General features: G+C 38.2%; 1 protein-coding gene across 10 annotated transcripts in view; it reads left to right on the top strand.

The window, feature by feature from the left end:
* The window catches only part of MTA3 (metastasis associated 1 family member 3), a 159,515-nt gene that overhangs the window by 21,020 nt on the left and 119,173 nt on the right, over nucleotides 1–19,322 (top strand). For all 10 annotated transcript variants that reach the window (XM_068939694.1, XM_068939686.1, XM_068939688.1 and 7 more), the window contains one exon: nucleotides 878–1,004. In XM_068939694.1, the coding sequence (XP_068795795.1) occupies nucleotides 878–1,004 (127 nt within the window). The remainder of the gene's footprint in view (nucleotides 1–877; nucleotides 1,005–19,322) is intronic.

Below are 19,322 nucleotides of genomic sequence, written 5' to 3'. Positions count from 1 at the left end.
ACATAAGATTAGTACAATAAATATAATTAAAAATTTTAACTCTTACAGTAAGGGATCTGTTTAGATACCTGAGGCATTTTAGGCTCTGGAGTATGATTCTTGGTGCCCTGCTGCCACTTTAGAAGGGCATATGTTCCCACAGGTTTGTGTCATACCTACCAGCTGCAATCAGGTATCTTGGATACTTCAGGCTATCTAAAGTGGCCCCAGACATTGTGTTTGGGTGCGTAAATTGCTTTGTAACTGTCTGTTTCTTGTTAGCTGTTTTCAGGTGGTTATAACAAAAGATTACCTTATGTCTTGATATTTTGAAGTCCTGTTTTATCTGAAAATATTGTCAGTATCTAATAAGGTTATAATACTTGAAGGCAGTAGAGTTTTGCGGTTTTTTTAGACTGTGATTTGGCAGCACGTTGTTTTTAGTAAATTTCAGTTCCCTGGAAAGTATGCCTTTCCCCAGGACTTGTAATAGAGTTTTAGTAATACCAGTACCATCAACAGAAAACAAAAGTGGTCTATTTTGAACAGAGGCCTGTTTTAGACCTAGCAACAGACATAGCCAGAGAAGAGAGATGAAAGAAGATGAGAAAAGAATGAGTAATTTTTTTCAGGGTTGGTCTTGCAGTTGTTTGAAAAACGTCAAAGCATAGTACAGTAGACAAGGAATATAATTTTTTTTAAAGGGTTTAAGTAGAATGCACAGATTTTAAAATGCTTAATATTCTGTCAGGTTATGTAAACTGCTGACTTGCTAAACTCATCTTTTGTTTAAAATACTAAGGGAGGTTGCTAAGGGGAAGGGGGAACGTCAAATGAAATGGCTGCAACTGTGTTATGTAACAGAGTTAATTTCGACCTACGCTGTGCTTTTCTGCAGAAGAAGTTGAAGAAGAATCTGAAACTACAATTGAAGTTGACTTGACTGATAAACAGAAACATCAGTTGAAGCACAGGGAGCTGTTCCTTTCTCGCCAGTATGAGTCCCTTCCTGCAACACACATCAGGTAAGAGAAAGTAACTGTCGGTCATCTGTGTATTCTGCTGAGGCGGATTGCCTGTCAGAAGCACACCTAGTTGAATACTTAACCTTTTTCTTGTGAAGGGATGTGATTGATCACAGCTGAGATGTGTCAGGTAGTTCCCTGAATGGCTTCCGTCACCTTCTGATACTTCATGTTTGCGCACTGAAACGGACAGGATTCTCACACAGAACTCTGGCTTGCTTATTATAGCGTCAGTTGATAAAGTGGTATAAAGTCAGTCACTTCCCGCCTTAGAAGAGTTGTTTTATTTATTTTTATTTATGTTTGTTTGTTTTTACTGCTGGCTGGAAGAATGTTGACAATTTTGTCTATCCAGGGAAATCGCAGAAAGGAGACAGTGACTCAGTGGTCAAGTTTGCAGTCTGGGGCTGCAGACATTTACAAATAAAATTATCTCAACTTGCTTCAGTAATTGTAAAGAAGTCATGATTGAGTTTGGCTAAATATTACAAAAGCATTTCAAATATCGTGTCCTTGGAGGCACAATTTTAATTCTGAACTGTATTAAAGCCTTAACCAAGGGGTTTAAATTTGGTGTGCTTTTATGGTTGTTTTTCTTTGTATAAATTTAAATTGCCCAAGTGATAAAGTAGAAAGAGGCTTGCTAAAACTCAAATAGGTTTTGATAATTGTATTCTGTAAATGATGTAAGCATTCATGTCATCTCCCGTTGAGCAGTCAAGCAAACTTTTTGCATTTTCTGGGAGATATACCTAAAAATGGAGACAAAAGGTGAGAAGGAGCACAGTGACAAATAGAGGGGGAGTGCAATAAGTGTAAAACAATAACTCTTTTGGGTTGGTATTCTGAAGGAATTTTAGTTTTCTCAGTACATCCAGCACCCCTCAGCCATTTTAGATCATAGCCTAGAAGCTGTGAAAAAAAGAAATATGTTTATACGCTCCAGTAGGAGAAACACTTTTTGTGTGCATATGTGTATTCTCTTTCTGATTGGCAAATGTGGCTTTTGTTACCTTTTCTACTGCCAACACAAAAATTGGAAGTTGGAGGATTTTTGTGAATTTCCTATGCGTGATTCAGCAACTTCTTCTCTGACTTTGAGAAAGTAATTTAACTGTCACACCTCAGCTTCCACAACTATAGCGCAGAGATGATAATGCTGCTCAGTTTCTTTTACTTACCTTATATCGATATCTAAATGTCAAAGTATTACCATCTGATATTCTTTATTTAGAGAGAAGATTACTTAGAAGCAGCATTATACATTTTTTTATGAGCTCACAACTTGAGGATCGAATGCAATAGGTGTTCCCCGGTACACACTTCACAAAGAATCCAGAAAAACACATGCTGAATTCATAGTACATGTAGCACTACAGCAGACGAATACAACATGATGACTTGCATCTACTTCTCGTGACAGATGAATGCTGTAGCGCTGTACTGTCGCATGTTACTAAGACCTTTACCAGATGCATTCTGGAACAAATTTTATGCAGTTTAATGAATTTGTAAAGCAGTTAAGGTTGTTTTTAAAAAAAACGAGAAGGAAAATACATTGCAAAATATTCTTTAACTAGCTCAATAGCTTGTTAACTTACTAATGTGCAGATACAGTAATTCTTAGTAGTTTTCACAACTTCTCTTAATGATTTTGTGCTGTAAAAGAGGACTGAAATGTTGAGAAGGCAGTATTCTACTATTCTCACAATAGCACTCTAGAAAACGATTTTCGCATTGTGGAATAATGAAAGAATTTTGAAGGGGCCATCTTAAATCCCACAGAAGGCAGGACCGCCTTAGATCAGGTTGTTTGGGACCTTGTACAGTTGAGTTTTGAACATATCCAGAGATGGAGATTCCACAGCCTCTTTGGGTATCTGTTCCCGTGTTTGATTACTGTCATGGTGATATTCCCCCCCCCCCCACCCCCCTCCCCAACACCTAATCGTGATTTTTCCTGGTTGGAACTGGCTATCCATTGCTTCTTGCCTTATCAGTGCACTCCTCTAAAAACAGGCTGGGTCTATCTTATTTATATGCCTTTTCAATATGTAACTGAAGACAGTAAGATTCCCCCCCATACTCGTCTTCACAGAATCACAGAATGGCCAAGGTTGGAAGGGACCTCTGGAGATCATCGAGTCCAACCCCTCTGCTCAAGCAGAGTCCTCTAGAGCACATTGCACAGGGTCGCGTCCAGGCGGGTTTTAAATCTCTCCAGTGAAGGAGACTCCACTGCCTCTCTGGCAACCTGTTCCAGTACTCTGTCACCCTCACAGGAAAGAAGTTTTTCCTCGTGTTCAGACGGAACTTCCTGTGTTTCAGTTTGTGCCCGTTGCCTCTTGCCCAGTTGCTGGGCACCACGGAGAAGAGTCTGGCCCCATCCTCTTGACACCCTCCCTTCAGATATTTATAGACATTGATGAGATCCCTTCTCAGTCTTCTCTTCTCCAGGCTGAACAGGCCCAGCTCTCTCAGCCTTTCTTCAGAGGAGAGATGCTCCAGTCCTTTCATCATCTTAGTAGCCCTCCGCTGGACTCTGTCCAGGAGTGCCATGTCTCTCTTGTGCTGGGGAGCCCAGAACTGGACACAGCACTCCAGATGTGCCCTCACCAGGGATGGGTAGAAGGGGAGGATCACCTCCCTCGACCTGCTGCCAACACTCTGCCTAATGCAGCCCAGGACCCCGTTGGCCTTCTTGGCCACCAGGGCACATTGCTGCCTCGTGCTTAACTTGTTGTCCACCAGCACCCCCAGGGCCTTCTCTGGGCAGCTGCTTTCCGGCAGCTCGGTCCCCAGCCTGTACTGCTGCGTGGGGTTATTCCTCCCCAGGGGCAGGACCCTGCACTTGCCTTTGTTGAACTTCAGGAGGTTCCTCTCCGCCCAACTCTCCAGCCTGTCCAGGTCCCTCTGAATGGCAGCGCAGCCTCTTCTGGTGTGTTAGCCTCTCCCCCCGGTTTAGTATCCTCAGCAAACTTGCTGAGAGTGCGCTCTGTGCCTTCCTCCAGGTCATTGATGATTAAGTTGGACAAGACTGGACCCAGGACTGACCCCTGGGGGACACCACTAGCCACAGGCCTCCAACTTGACTCTGCGCCATTCACCACAACCCTCTGCGCTCGGCCATCCAGCCAGTTCTCAATCCACCTCACTGTCCACTCGTCTAGCCCACACTTCCTGAGCTTACCTATGAGGATGTGATGGGAGACAGTGTCCAAAGCCTTGCTGAAGTCCAGGTAGACAACATCCACTGCTCTGCCCTCATCTACCCAGCCAGTCATTCCGTCAGAGAAGGCTATCAATCAGATAGGTGAAGCATGATTTCCCTTTGGTGAATCCATGCTGACTACTCCTGATCACCTTCTTGTCCTCCACATGCTTAGTGATGACCTCCAGGATGAGCTGTTCCATCACCTTTCCCAGGATGGAGGTGAGGCTGACAGGCCTGTAGTTTCCTGGCTCCTCCTTCTTACCCTTTTTGAAGACTGGCGTGACATTGGCTTTCTTCCAGTCCTCAGGCACCTCTCCTGATCTCCATGACCTTTCGGAGATGATGGAGAGTGGCCTAGCGATAACATCCGTCAGCTCCCTCAGCACTCCCTTTGGGGCCTATGGATTTCGAGTGGATGTCAAGTTTGGACAAAAGATCTCTAACCTGATCCTCCTCAACCAAGGGAGAGTCTTCCTTTCTCCAGCCTTCCTCTCCTGTCCCCAGGGTCTGGAATTCCTGAGGACTGGCCTTAGCAGTGAAGACTGAAGCAAAGAAGGCGTTCAGCAACTCTGCCTTCTCTGTATCCTTCATTACCAGGGCACCCGCCCCATTCAGCAGCGGGCCCACGTTTTCTCTAGTCTTCCTGTTGCTGTTGATGTATTTGAAGAACCCCTTCTTGTTATCCTTGACATCCCTTGCCAGATTTAATTCCAAATGGGTCTTCCAAATGGGTCATATCCCTACATACTCTGATAATGTGCCTTTATTCCTCTCAAGTGACCTGTCCCCTTTTCCACATTCTGTAGACTTCCTTCTTCTGTTGGAGTTTTGCCAGAAGTTCCATGCTCACCCATGCAGGTCTTCTGCCCACTTTGCTGGACTCTTCGCTTAAGAGTGAACAAAACCCAGTTTGGTATCATCCGCAAACTTACTGAAAGTGTGCTCCATTCCGTTGTCATTAGTGAAGATGTGGAACAGTATTGGGCCCCAGTATCAACACCTGAGGGATGCCACTGGTAACCAGCTAGATGCCCAGGTTGGACTTGGTACCATTTGTTACAGCCCTTCGAGCCTAATGGTCCAGCTAGTTTTCTTGCTGGGTATTTAAGCAATCCATATGTAATCAGTATAGTTAAATGACACTATGGGATGTTCTGTTGAAGGTCTCACTAAAGTTGAGGTAAACACTGCAGTCCCTGGCCCACCAACCAGTCCTCTTGCAGAAGACCGGTGGATTAATCAGGCACAATTTGTGCCAGGCTGACTCTTCCCAGTCACAGTGTCCTTCACCTTGGCTTCTCAGGCGATAAAAGCCTGAGCGGTTCTGGTCTGTGGGCCTTTGTTAGTTCTCACTACCTGTGATTTTTGGCACCCAGATGGCAAAGAATTGCAGGAGAAAAGAAATGGTACAATGGCATAGAGTCGAGAATGGAGATAAAATCTCTCACAAGTAAGAAGATAAAAGCTTAGTTTCTTTGGAAGAAGCAAGAGGAGAAAGCTAACAGTGATTTTAAGAGGATGGATATAATTGTTTTGGCAACTACAGATCTTAAACTTTTACTGACCTCTTCAGCCAAGAAAAGAAACTACCTGAGCTTACTTGCTTTTCTGTTTGTTATTTAGGGTATTAAATAATTTTATGTTGTGTGGTATATTTCCATTTACTTTTTAACTGATAAAACCTCTATTCTTTTTATTTTAACTTTCTGCTTCTCATAGCTTTACTCTTTTTAACTTTTTTTAACCAGAATATCAGAGAAAATACGTCAACCCCCCCCAAAAGAAATAAACACACCCTATAATTGAATTTGTTTTTGTTCTAATTGATAATTGTAAACACAGTAATATTGCATTTATACAAACACGTTAGGTGTCACTACTTTATTGTTTTAAGATGTTTACTGTTATCAAAATGGTTTCTTTGTGTGTAAGCTCAATTCTGAACTCTGATTTGTAACGTTGGTTTGGGATAATTTAGATGTAATTTGTTTGCTTTTGAATTATTGAAATGTATTGTCAGCCTTTATTCTCATACTTTTTTGGGGGGGTATAATTATATACAACTTTCCTGAAATATAATTCATTTTGGTATAAGCATTGGTATTTCTTAGGCTATAGTCTTGCTTCCCGTTTACATTAGGTGTCATTATGCCATTTTAGTAACTTTAAGTAGTGGCATAAATTTTGAAACCAAAATGCCAGATTTGGAAAAGAAGTAGAAGCAGGTAATGTAGTGGTGATTAGGTGTGGCAATGCTGTCTTCTAGACACACTGCACCTGGAGTGGAACATGTTTGAGAAGGTGTAATTGTTTAGTGCAGCTCCATGTTAAATATCCTGTGAGCAAGACAGCATTTTTTATGTGGTGCAGTGCAGTGTCAGCTAATGTACTAGCTTGGGCTTCCAAGATAGGCTATTACCTTAGCACCTACTTGGTACAGGAAAAAGGAATACTTGATCTGTCAAGTTACAAGTGAAACTCTTCTCTCTGCCTTCCCTGCCCCCTTGATGTATACAGTTTGTAGCATCCCTCCAATGAATTTCCTACTTCATTCCTAATCCCTGCATATTACAAATGCAATTTTGCCAGGCACTTTAATCCCCAGAACTCCTTGTAATACACTTGCACTGCCAACTTCATATGCTGAACCCCTTCTTTGTTAAGTACTTTTACCGACACGCAGTGAAAGTATCCAGAATTCATGCAGATGGTTCTAGTAAGCAATGCCAGTCCCAGGGAAGGCTGCACTGAGCTGAATTGGTGTCGTCTTTAAAGAGATTTGAGCATTACCAAATTCAGTAATTTGGAGAGACACGAGAAAGCACAGGAAAAATCTTACTCTTTTAAGTTATCATTATGGTGAAATAGTTTGTCAGTGTTACAGTATTTGTTTACGGTGTTTATATAAAAATCTGCAAATAATTAGCATTCTGGGGAAATCCACTGAATTATTTGATCGTGCATTAAATTTATTTTTCGTTCTTAAGGTCCCAAGAGTTAATAGGTGATACACACGTACATTTAGATTGCTACAAAGGATAGCATTAATTTCTCAGATTATTTATAATTGCTTTTCAAACTTAATACTTCACATAGGTTGTGTAGAAATATTGTTAATTTACCCATCAGTGTTCATATTACCTTTTCATTATCTTTACTTAATTCTTACTAATACCTATCTGTTTTAGTCTTGGGGTTTGTTTTGATTTGGTTTTTATGTTTGCTTGGCTGGGGTATGCCTTCCGTTCTCAGCTGTCCTAGTAAAATCAGTTTCATTTTCATGAATTCAAATGAACCTTATTTTTTCTCAAGACACACTATCTGTATATAGCTTGACAACAGAGAAAAGTTTTAAAGAATGGTGGCCGTTTGTGGGCTGCAAAAGGACCCCAAACCAATAGTTTTCTGATGTAATGTAGGTTATTTAATTGGTTGATACAATTGTGATTTTTTTTTTTTAGTTAAGATTAAAAGATAAATTTTTGGCAGGCTAAATAGCACCTTCTTTCTTAATTATAGCAGGGTAACAAATACTTACCTTGAGTAAGTAAAAATGAAATCTAGCAAGTTTCTTACTGTTCATCAGTCTTCAGGTAAGTTCAAGAGTTTGAATACAGGTTTTTCAAAGTCCTTCCCTGAGACCAAAACACAGTAGTATGAGATTGTAATGATCTGGTTGCTCTTTTGCCTAATAAAACAGGGCATGCCTGTTGACTTGATTCCAACCATTTGTGCTTGAATTAAAGTATACTTTTCAGTGAGACATCCATGCTTGGCTGGAAAATTCCCAAGTGATGAATTATTTACCGTATCTCTTAGTAGTTTTGTCAGTTGTTGATTGTGCTTACCTGTACCAGTCTTTTATGGGTGCATGGGATTCTGGTCAAATAGTAACCTCTGTGTGTGTGTGTGTGTGTGTATGTATGTTGGCTTTCTTCTTCTGGAGATTGTGTTTTCACTGAGCATATCATGCTTTTCTCGGACACAGTTTTAAGAGGCTGAATGCTGAGCTTGATTTCTGGACTGTGTGGCTGTGAATTAATGTATGATACCTGTGTATTATGCATATAATGTTTGTTATTATGCTGATTATGCAAATAACTGTTATAAACCTACTCTGCAATACCTAAAAAGAACGTGGAGAGTTTGTTTAATCTGCCATTGGGTGAACTTAGTGTTCCCTGTATTTGTTAGGGGATTATATTTGTTGCTTGGCATAAGCACCAAGTCAGGATTTTTATGTCCTTACAGCCTTAATTCAGAAAATATTTCTGAACTCTGATTCTGAAATCTTCAGTTCTTGGTAATTTTTGAATCCTTCTCATACATCCCCTTCTTTATAAACCTGTGCTAAGATGCTTTTGGCCTGCTTTATTAATTCATTTCCAGCAAAGAAAGGACTTCATGAGCCTTTTACAAAGATTGCAATTACATAAGCTGTTTTTCTTAAGAGCTTATTAGTAGGACTGGGGAGAAGGTGAACGTTTTCATAGAATGTATGTACATGTGTGGCATGAAAAGACTTTCAAATAGTCTGATCGTGAGAAGAGTGCATGATTTTTATCAAAAAATATGGAGCCTGTGTATATATGTTGGCATACAAAAAAGCATGCTTGTATTTTTGAAGCAGACTGCTGGATAGGGCATAGATATACTTTGCACAGATGTGTGCTTACCTGATGATTTTGATCATTAAGAAATGAATTCTTCCTTTCTGAACTGAGGTTTTTTTTTTTTTTTTTTTTTTAGAGCAAAGTGACTTGAAATAAGGCAGATAATTTTTTCTTTGTCAACAGAACTTGGAAAACTCCTACTCAAGTTGGATGAAAATTCTACCTAGTCCAGAATCCTGTTTTCAGATATGGTCAATAGCCAGTATGTAGGACCAGAGTATAAGAAAAAGGGTATTTATCAGTGCAAGGATATAATTTAAATTCCTGAAAACCAGTATGTATTCCCCCATATTGACTTAATTGCAAACTAGAAACGATTCATACGCTGCAAAATTTTTAAGTTCAGTTGCATTGAATGATATGCATTGCGTCTGGGCTAGGGAGCCCTATAATGTCATGCTGAAAAAACATGCGTAACTAACCTGCTCTGTCTGTCTTCAATGTGTGTATTGCTGCTGCTTTGCTAAAAGGTAATCGTTTTTTTAGTTTTTAGCATGAGTTAATCTTTGGAGGAAAAAATCAATTACGTACCCTACGAATAGCTTATAGGAAGCATATATACTGTTATGTTCACTTTGATTAGAGATATCAAAACATGTTAATCCTGCTGTTCCCAGACCAAGAAAACATTTTCCTCTTGTGATCCTGATCCCTCTCTCCTTGGCGCTCAGTAAATTGTTCTTTCCAGTCCATGTATTCTCTTCTTGCAAACCCTTCCCACCTAGAGAAAATTAAGAATCAGTTAGTAATGTAAACTGGAACAGTATTATTGTATAACTGACATTGTGTACTTGTTTAAAACTCTGTGTACATTCATATACTTATCTCTTAACTTTCACAACTATTAAGGTAAGATCTTATGGCAAAGTTGAATGCTTTGGCTCTTTTGCTCACAACAGTGTAGTAGTTCATATGTATAAACTATGTAAATCGTTACTGAATGCAAAGTCGTCTTTACATTCTTTCATCTTTTAAAAATGGGGTATTTCACATGGGGAATGCTTTGTCCCCTGATTAAATTGGACTAGATAACAGTGATGAGAGTTATGTAAAGTTGAAATCTTAAGTACATATGAAAAGCTACAAATTCTGAATGTGGACATTATCAGGAGATTAGTTTGAACTCAGTGGGAATTGTGCATGATTATTCCAGGACAGACCTTCCCCTTACTTTTTTTATTAATCTGATACACTGATATGGGAATCAGCACTCCAGTTCTACTTAATATTCTGAATTTTCAGACTGAAAGTCACATGGAGCATAAAAAGCCTTGGGCTATCCATATTTTTTTATGCGTAAGTTCAGATGCCAGGCATTTACTGATTCGTTCAGCTGTACATAAATCAATTTGCTGTGCATTCTGTTTTTAATCTTCTTTGATCAAGAGTATGTTAATTAGATAATCCCCGGTTTATTGATCTGTCTTTTGGCCACAGATGTACATCGCATATACAATACTGGGAGAGAGATATTGTTTTGATGAAGACACAGGCACTAATAGTATTCAGATATCAAGTGTAGTTTTTATTATGTTTGAGGCAGCTCAATAAATTACTGGTGCTAAGCTCCAGCCAACTAAATATCAATCAGTATAGTGCAGATCTTCCTTCTGTTGCTTCTGGACATTGAAGAAAAAAAAATCACTATGACAACCCTTTTATGCCTGTCAGATTTTCTTGTTTTTAGTGTTTTAGTGTTTTGCAATAGTTTGCTCTGCAGATTATAAATATTTTTGCGATCTGGAAAACTTGAAATTTGCTATAAAGCCTCTGATATGTATCTGTAAGCATCATACTATGGCCCTTAAATTGTGCATAAAAGTAAGGTACACAAGCACTGTTGGTGTTGGCTTCCCAGAACTTGGGAATCAATTTCATATAATTAGCGGAAGCTCTGGGGACTCCAGAATTTCTAGACTGTGGTTTTGTGGTTGTCGTTGCAATTTGGTCTGCTTGGAAGGGATGAAGACTTGGCTCAAAGTGGTTGTGTGATTGGAAATGTTCAAAGCACTTTCCTATTCAAGATACAACTCAAGAAAAGCCTTTATTATGTAAGGCAGCTCTCTTCTCTTCTACTCTCTGTCTGTACTATTTCTCTTCCTTTTGCCTTGGGCACGTAGGAGAAATGTTACTCCTGAGTTCTGTTCCTGTGCAAAACCGTACTGCCCTCCTTCATTTTGTTGTCTTGAGTTTAATCTTCATCTGTCATTGAAATAATAGCATACGTAAAAGTCCAACCAAATCTTCCTCACAAGCATCTTTCCTAATATTGTCTCCTGTTATTTTGTTCCTAACCTATAGAGCTAGTGACTCACTCCTATGTTCAAAATTTCTAGTGTGAGACCAAAATTTTCTCATGAACATCAGCAAGACACAGTTGACATTTCTGCACAGAATTACACAGCACCTTTCTGTTACATTTGGGAGAGCAGTTAATAATTGTGAATAACAGAGTTTAGAGGACTGTGGAGTCATCCCTGCATATGTTTTTCTTTCTTCAACCTGTATCTTAATGACCAGCGCATAGCAAATTTCATTGACTTGGTGGGAATCCGGTTTTACTGGTCTAATTGGAACAGTGAGTTCTGAAAAACTCTTCTGTTGCATTAATCTTTTCCAGAACATGTCTACATTGCACCAGGAAAATTATGTGGCATGGTTACTATACCTGTGAGGTTGCTTTTACCACTCTAATGGTTTGTCCTCGTTAGCAGGCGCTAAGCGTTTTATTTCTTCTGTAATTTTTTTCTGTAGTTTTTGTTTGTATACCTCCTGGCCAAAGAGATTCCCATTAAAATAAGATTTGCATCTTGTGGGCTGTCTCACTCGTCTGGTGAAAATAGATGAAGGAATAACATGCATGGATAACAAAACAGGAACTGAATAGAGCTTTCCACTGGTTTTAAAAGTAGGAGTTATGATGAAGCAAGCAAGAACTTTAAAAGACCAAAATAGTTACTGTGGTTCACAGTTTGTTTTTTGTAATTTGAAAAGATCAGTGTTTTCATTGGGGAGGGGTGTGTGTGTGTGTGTGTTTGTTTTGTTTTTTAAATTTTGGGAAGTGTTTGACTAAACTATTTGCATTATTGATTAAGGGGCAAAAAAAAAGAGACAATTAGCAGGACAGCATAGGCGAGGCTATCTTTTCTGCTGATATGCATTAAATGTATATTCTGGAGAATTTCATGTTTTGCTCTAGGTCCTTTAACCAGGCTACATCTAAATCTTATCATAACGTTATTTTGTGTAGTATCTTTGATACGGCCTTTCTTCATATAACTTAAATTCTTGTTGTGGTTATGTTCATTGTGTATCTTCATTGAAATAGATTAATAAAGGAAGTTTTTTCATATATCTGTTCTGAATGCTGATCATTATCATGATCTTGTTTGAATTATGTTCCCTCATGTTTTCCATTCCTCCATTGCACCTCACTCAGACATAGCTTCTTTGTCTTCAGTCTTCAAGGCCTGTTAGGCCCTTTCTCCACTTACCTTCCTTGAAATCAGGCTCAACTACCAACTGACCTCTTATTACTGTTAATTTTCTATTAATGGCTATTGTTAATTCAGTTAACACTGTTAACTTTCATCAGCTCCTTGTTGAATTGTCCAAGATATAGTCTTATCTAGATGAATCTCATAAAATTTCCATTCATCTTGCAGTTCTTCCTTTGTGGTCTCCTTTTCTTTGTTCCACAGTGGGGGGGGGGGGGGGGGGGGAAAGGCAGAAAAATGACCCCCCACCCCCGAACAGAAAACAAATCTTTGTGTTCACTGCGCTGAGATTGCTACCTACCACAATGACTGATATGTCTCACAGTTTCCTTATAATCCTCATTTGTGTGTGTCTGCGTTCATTTGCTCTTTCAGTTGCAGATGGTCAGCACTTTGTTCTTGGCCCTTTGTGGCCTGGCCTTCTACTAGGACTGTTACAGAAATCCTTTTCTAGGAAATCATTAAAGCATGCTTTCAAAATAGAGTGTTTTATTAGAGCATTTTTGTGGAAAGTGTATGTGGCCCATTTCTATATTGTAGTTAGAATGGCTTTGTTGGAATTGGGGAAACTGTGGTCATTAGGTGTCCCTTAGCTGATGTGTATAAGTGATTGGAAGTTGTCAACCTACTGATGGAGTTACTTGGGAGATATGATAGAAAACATGAAACTTCTGATGAATGGGAGGGAAGGAAGATGAAACATGTGAAAACAGCTTTCACATGGTTCATAGTTTAAAGGAAGAAATAAAACATGAGTAGTAGCTGAGATTCCTACGACAGGGGAAGAGACTGAATCCTGGAAGTTTTTAGATCGGAGGGGCTGGTAATACTGTGAATGTATATGTAGGTAAACTTTGCTCTCTCCTTTATCACAAGACTGCTAAATTATTTTTTACTGTTAACTAATTTAATACTGTGACAAAATTTTGTTGGTAGTGTTGTCAGCTGAATGGGAGACCTTTTTATATGTGGTAAGTTCGAATAATAACTGCTTCTAAAAGCAGAAAGTATTCTCAAGAGACAATTTCATTTAATCAAAAATTAAATTGCAAGTGAAGACACAAAAGCTAACTTATTTTTTGTTTGATGTATTTATCTGCCCATTTCTGAGGTATCTGAAAGGTCTCCCCAATGTGCATACAAGATCAAATTTGTCTTAAGTTCTCTAGGAAGTAAAAATTTTTATGAATATTTTTCAATTTGAGAAAAAGATCATAACCTGTTATGTCCAAGAATGTAATCTTAATATCAATGAGCCCTTCTAATGCTATTTACTAATAATTCTCCTAGTTGGTTGATAGCAGTTAAGTCAAGGATGCTGTTTGGCAGAGAAATACAGCTAAATCAAAGAATCATAGTAGGTTAAGAGGAAGAAGGTCTCATATCTGAATAAGTCCTAGACAACTCTTCATTTTTTTTTTGTTAGCAGTTCACTACAGCTGGGTAATTATGGCTAATTCTGATCTCCGTTTGGTTAGTTTTTGTGGTGTGCTTCAGGCTGAGCCTTTTACAATTATATGAAGGAAGCTATTGCATTATACTTAACACATTTTAGTAGTATTTGAATTTAAAAAAAATCTTACAATCTCTGCAAATACACTGATTGTTTTATTTTGGTGTGTAACTGATCTTGCAGTCTCATAAATGCAGCAAATGTGAATTTGTGTGTACTTAGATGCTTCCTAGGCATCCACTGTTGAGAACTGTCAGAGGCAAAATACTGAGATAGATGCTTCAGTTCAACTCAATAGGCCATTTATGATAGGCTGAAAGGATTCACCTTTGAGGGAGAAAAGAGAGATGAGAGATACATAAATGCAGTGGTTTTATGCATTTGATAAATATTCAAAATCATTTGTAAGAAATATGTTTTGTCCAGCTTCTAGTTCACAGAAGCTGGTAACTGTAATATGTGTAATATTTAGTTTTGGCACTATGTAGTTTAGCTGTTTACAGATGCTTTTTTTCATTTAGCATGGAGCCTACCTCTGCACATCTGACCTTTTTTATTTTAAGACAATAGTCTGTGAATGTGTAATATCATATGTAATATTATCTATGCTCATGATTCCAGCCATTAGATGGTTAAAATGCTATATAAAGAAATACAGCATCAAATGGCAATTCACTGATTTAGTAGGCATATGTTGTGATTAATCTTCTCAATTAAAGAAGTAAAATGAAATTTTGTAAATTACCAGCAGTAAGATATAAGGTCAGTTAATATGTTACCCTAGCAGTTTTTGCTAAAATTCATTTGTAGTGTTTTAGTAATGAATTGATTGGACTTTTTTTGGTCTTCCCATGAACGTTCTTCAAGAGAATATAGCACAATGCGGCTGAAGGACTGTGCTTGCAATAATTGGGGTTAAATAAGGGAAAGCTGTAATAGAGAGTATATACTACAGATATACAAAATACAGAAGTAAACTGGAAAAGTAAACTAGGGACTCTTACGTAGCCTTTTACATTAAAAATCGGTAAAAATGAAGTTGATAACAGATGTCAGTGTTTTGTATTGTGTATAATAAATCTTTACAAGTCAATGTTCTGGAAATTACCAAGAGGGGAAAAAAAATCCAAAGAGATGAGGTTTAGGTATAGGGAAGCCTTCCTAGATCTCTGCTGGTGAAATGGTCTCATCTGCTAAAATGCATTGCACTCGGATTTTTCATCTCATCTTCCCACCGTTTATCTTTGGTGTTGTGGTTCTCCTGACAAATACTGAAATTAAGAGAGATTCAGGAGGTTATATACTTCAGACTTAATGAGTGGTTTAACCCCATTTCCCATGATGTGCAGTGATAATGAATAAGACATTAGCTGCATATGTTTGCTTAATGATCAGTAGTTAACAATTGGCATCTAATGCATATTGTTAAGCTTAACAGTCAACATTCACTGAAATGAAGGCTTTACACAAGAACTTCTTTGGGTGAGATGATCTTTAAAATCAAGGAGGTCGTTGTAAACAGTTTATATTTGCTAAAGGCTTGCTTATATGCTGGTCTGTTATAAATAGCAGAATGAAGGGTGTTGTAGGTCTTATTGTCATATGCCACTGGAACCTCTTGTTAACTACTGAATAAGTTGCTAGAAACAGATTTAGGTGTATGAAGTGCAAGGTCGTGTACTAAAGGAGTAATATATGATGTTAATAAAATGATAATTGAGTTGAAAGTGATAGCATTCAAATGACAGTTGCTACTGAGATGACCCAGCACATTTAATACTTTTCATCCACATCTAGCTATCCTGTGTTCCTGTAGAATACCATATTTTGAAAATAAATCGACAAATTATTCGCAGAGAAGTCAGAGGCAGAAGAATTTGAGGCTAAAGAAATGCTGAGAGAAGGGAATCAGAAAAAGGAAAGGGAAAAGAGGGATTGTGGGGTCAAATTCCCATTGCGTTACCTTTATGTGTTGTAAATGGACGGATCTATACTACTTCTGAATAACAGGAAGCTTTCATGAAAACGTTGCAGTTAATGTTATAGTATGGCCATGACAGAAGTGGATGGAATTCCATGGTTAATTAGGAGAAGTATTTCCATGCAGAAGAAAAGTTCTTTGAGTTTGCTGTGCAATGTTTAAAAGCTCATGTTATTTTTAGTTTTGGTCATCTCTTTTCTAACTAGAGACTGACTGATGAAAATTGGACTTGTAAGGTAATATAAAGGAACAAGGAGGCTATTCTATGAGATAGTGACTTGAAAAGCTAGGCTTACTTAACCTAGTAGTATAAAGGCAAATAGCCTTGCCGTACTAGCAGGACTTGCAGTGGGGACAACCAGCCTGCTTCAGTAATACTAGCGGGGATTAGGTGGGATCAATAACTCAGGGAAGTTCCTTTCCAATGCTCATACAATGAATATCTTAATTAAAAGAAAATCCACACCCTAAAAAAACCCGGCACCAACAAAAATTATACAGTGGCCAAAAATGAACATTAAAAACTTCAGCCTCATCTGTAACAGAAACATGTCTTTACTTGGTTGGGCATTGTCTTTCAGGTGTGGTAGTTTGTTTTACACATAAACACTGGGTGTTCTGCAACTCTGTACAAACTTCTCAGCTGACTGTTTTTAGAAGTCCTTCCTTGAATTCGTGTTTTAATTTATGTTCAGTCCTTAACTGCTATCTTGTTCTTTGGCATCGGCTTGCTCCCTGCAACAGTTTCTGCCTTGTACCCCCTTCAGGAAGATGTACCTGAGGGCCAGCTAATCTGGGTTTGGAGCTCAAGGCTGAGCACCCCAAGACTTTGCACAGCCATCCCAGAAGTCTGTCCTAGACAGTCTTCCATTTTTGTTGGTAGTGGGTGAGCAGTTTCCTGTGTACTTAGCACTTGTTGTAGGGCAGTGGTATAAACCAATGGAAGTAGATTTGCTCTGTCAGCGATCGCATTTGGCCTGTTACTTTTTAACAAAGCTGAAATATTTATTGTGAAGTTGATTACTGAATGTCTCGATTTGATTTGTTTCTCATTATTAATAGCTGTTTCTCTTGCAACATTATTTGCCATTTGGATTCTCTAAGATAAATTAATAATGCCATCTTTCTTTCTGTATCTCTGTTTAACTTTTTTAATGTTGTTTTTGGATTTAAAAGGAATCCATACCATTGTCTGGACTTAAACTTTATTTATTCTCATATTAGCCAGCAATGGATGCTGCGTCTGTGACTGTAACTGAGTTTTACTGTACTGTACTATCATTCATTGCTAAATGTTAGCATGTTATTAGTGTAAAATATGTTGGAAAGTTTTGTTAACTTAGTTTTCTCCGTGATTGTTTTTGTTTCTTTTCGCATGCGTTTTGTCAGACTTACCACTAAGGTTTTTACTGTCTTATGGGAACACTAATGCTGGGTGCTCTCTATCAAGTTAGCTGCCTTCTTCTGAAGTACTGGGGGTAGGTGTCAGAACATGCATTTCAGAAGTAATTTAATGAATAAGAAAAGCAAATACTGAAATTCACTGCTGTGTAGTTTTATTTCATAGAGCTTTCCAGCTATGGTTCAAAAGTTACAATGAAGTGGGATGCTCCTTTAGTTAATTGACAGATTATAAGAAGATGTGGATTCAGAGCAGGTAATACAATGTCAGAAACAGGCTGAATGTAGAAGAGAGGCATAAGTGCACAAGAGAATGCACTAAGGATGAAAATTGTATTTCAACAGAGCATGACCTTAGATCTTTGTTGCTTATATTCGTAGTGCTATTAGTTTCAGCATGAGCTAGAGTGGCAAAAAGGAGATCATGTATGCATTTGTGCATATATATATTAGTTATAGAATTGTAGTGTTTGGAATGTATTAGTTCTATAGGATGTATATTAGCTGTATTAGTAAGTCAGCAGTGACACACTCAAGTCTCCTTCTCCCCTAGGTTGACAGTCCAAAAGACGTTCCATATGGATAATGTTAAAGTTCTCTTGCAATTTTTTTGTGGGATGTTGAGGTACAAAAGTAGAAATTTTATGAAAGGGTAAAAACATTGACTCTTAAGAGTTCACATACAATTCCAAACTTTTGGATGCTTTCTTGAACAGGATCTTTAGATTTTCTGAAATTCCTTTGATTCTATTAAAATAGCAGTAAATTTGGGAAATGAGAAGAGGCGGGGAAGACGTAGAGAATCAGGAGCAGAGAATGGAGCAAAGGAAAGTTACGTTTTTTGGTGGGACAGTGGTGAGGATGATTCAAATTACTCAGTATCTGATTTGAGGTAATGTTTTGTACTGCCTTAAGAGAAGCTATGTTTGAATGACCTCTTAGTAGAACTTGTGCTGTGAATTTTCCCCCCTAATGTTCCCACCGGTTCCAGAACCCTGCAATAACTCTTGCCTTTTGAGTCTCAAGAGCTTCCTTTGAAGCCTCAGGATGCCATTTTTGGCTCCTTTTTTGAGAAATGTCACTTTCCCTGGGCAGGTAATGCCATTGATACATATTTTTTGAATCTGCTACTTTAAAATATGGTCTAAAATGGATTTTTATAAAAAGCAGAAAACAGGGAAGAAGTGAAAAAGTGATACCATTTCCTTGCTAGTAATTCTGTTACGTCAGATGAACAAAAAGTTCTGTTTGAGGTTTTAGGTTTGTTTCTGTTTTTTAATCTAGGAGGTAATGTTTCATTTACCCATGCGTTTGACCTTGGAAAGATTGTATATGTAAATACTGGAGAAGTGGCTTATCGTTAGTTCTTGTAACAGTCTCAATAATCATAATGTAAGCTTATTGCATATATCTAACTAAATGCATCTGTGTTAGGAGTGTCAGTGCTATTGGTGCTTAAACAGATGAGCTGATACAGCTGATCTGATAAAAGCTTTCATTTGTTAATTTATATGCAATCTTGTGTTTGAAAAATCAGGAGTGTTTTAAAAGCTGGAGTATTTGTATTTAAAAATCAGCTATTTTTAAAACGTGGTAAGTGATTTAACTAGTCTTCTGTAGTATCGTCAAACCACAGTGACTTGTGCAGTGCCTGCAGTTGTAGTCATAAGGAAAATAATTCAGTGGTTTTTGTGCCCTGTTATCTGTGCATCAATGAAATTTGTTTATGGACTGTAGTGTAAGTATTGAAATTTTTGTAGCTTGTCAGTGTTAATTGCCTGCCTGTCAATTATGTAACCTGTCTTTTGTGCTCTAAAACGCTTCACATACCAAAAGTAAAACAAAACCCTCAAACTAAGGTCACCTCAATATTGAGTAATCGGATCATAATTAGATTCATGACAGCAACAGGGTGCTTAGAATTTGATAACTTGTCATAAAGTTCAGGAAGATATATCCTGTGTTGGGTTTAACCAACTCCATTGAAAATCATGACTTCAGAGTTCCACAGAAAATAGAATCGACGCTGAATGTTGTATTCAGGCTTTCCTCAGATGTTTATTTACCTTTCTGCTTTTGCACGTGATGTAATATCCTGC

Source organism: Struthio camelus, chromosome 3, assembly GCF_040807025.1.
Source record: "Struthio camelus isolate bStrCam1 chromosome 3, bStrCam1.hap1, whole genome shotgun sequence".
In the NCBI taxonomy this organism is placed as follows: Eukaryota; Metazoa; Chordata; class Aves; order Struthioniformes; family Struthionidae; genus Struthio; species Struthio camelus.
This window is presented reverse-complemented; position numbering and strand designations above follow the sequence as displayed.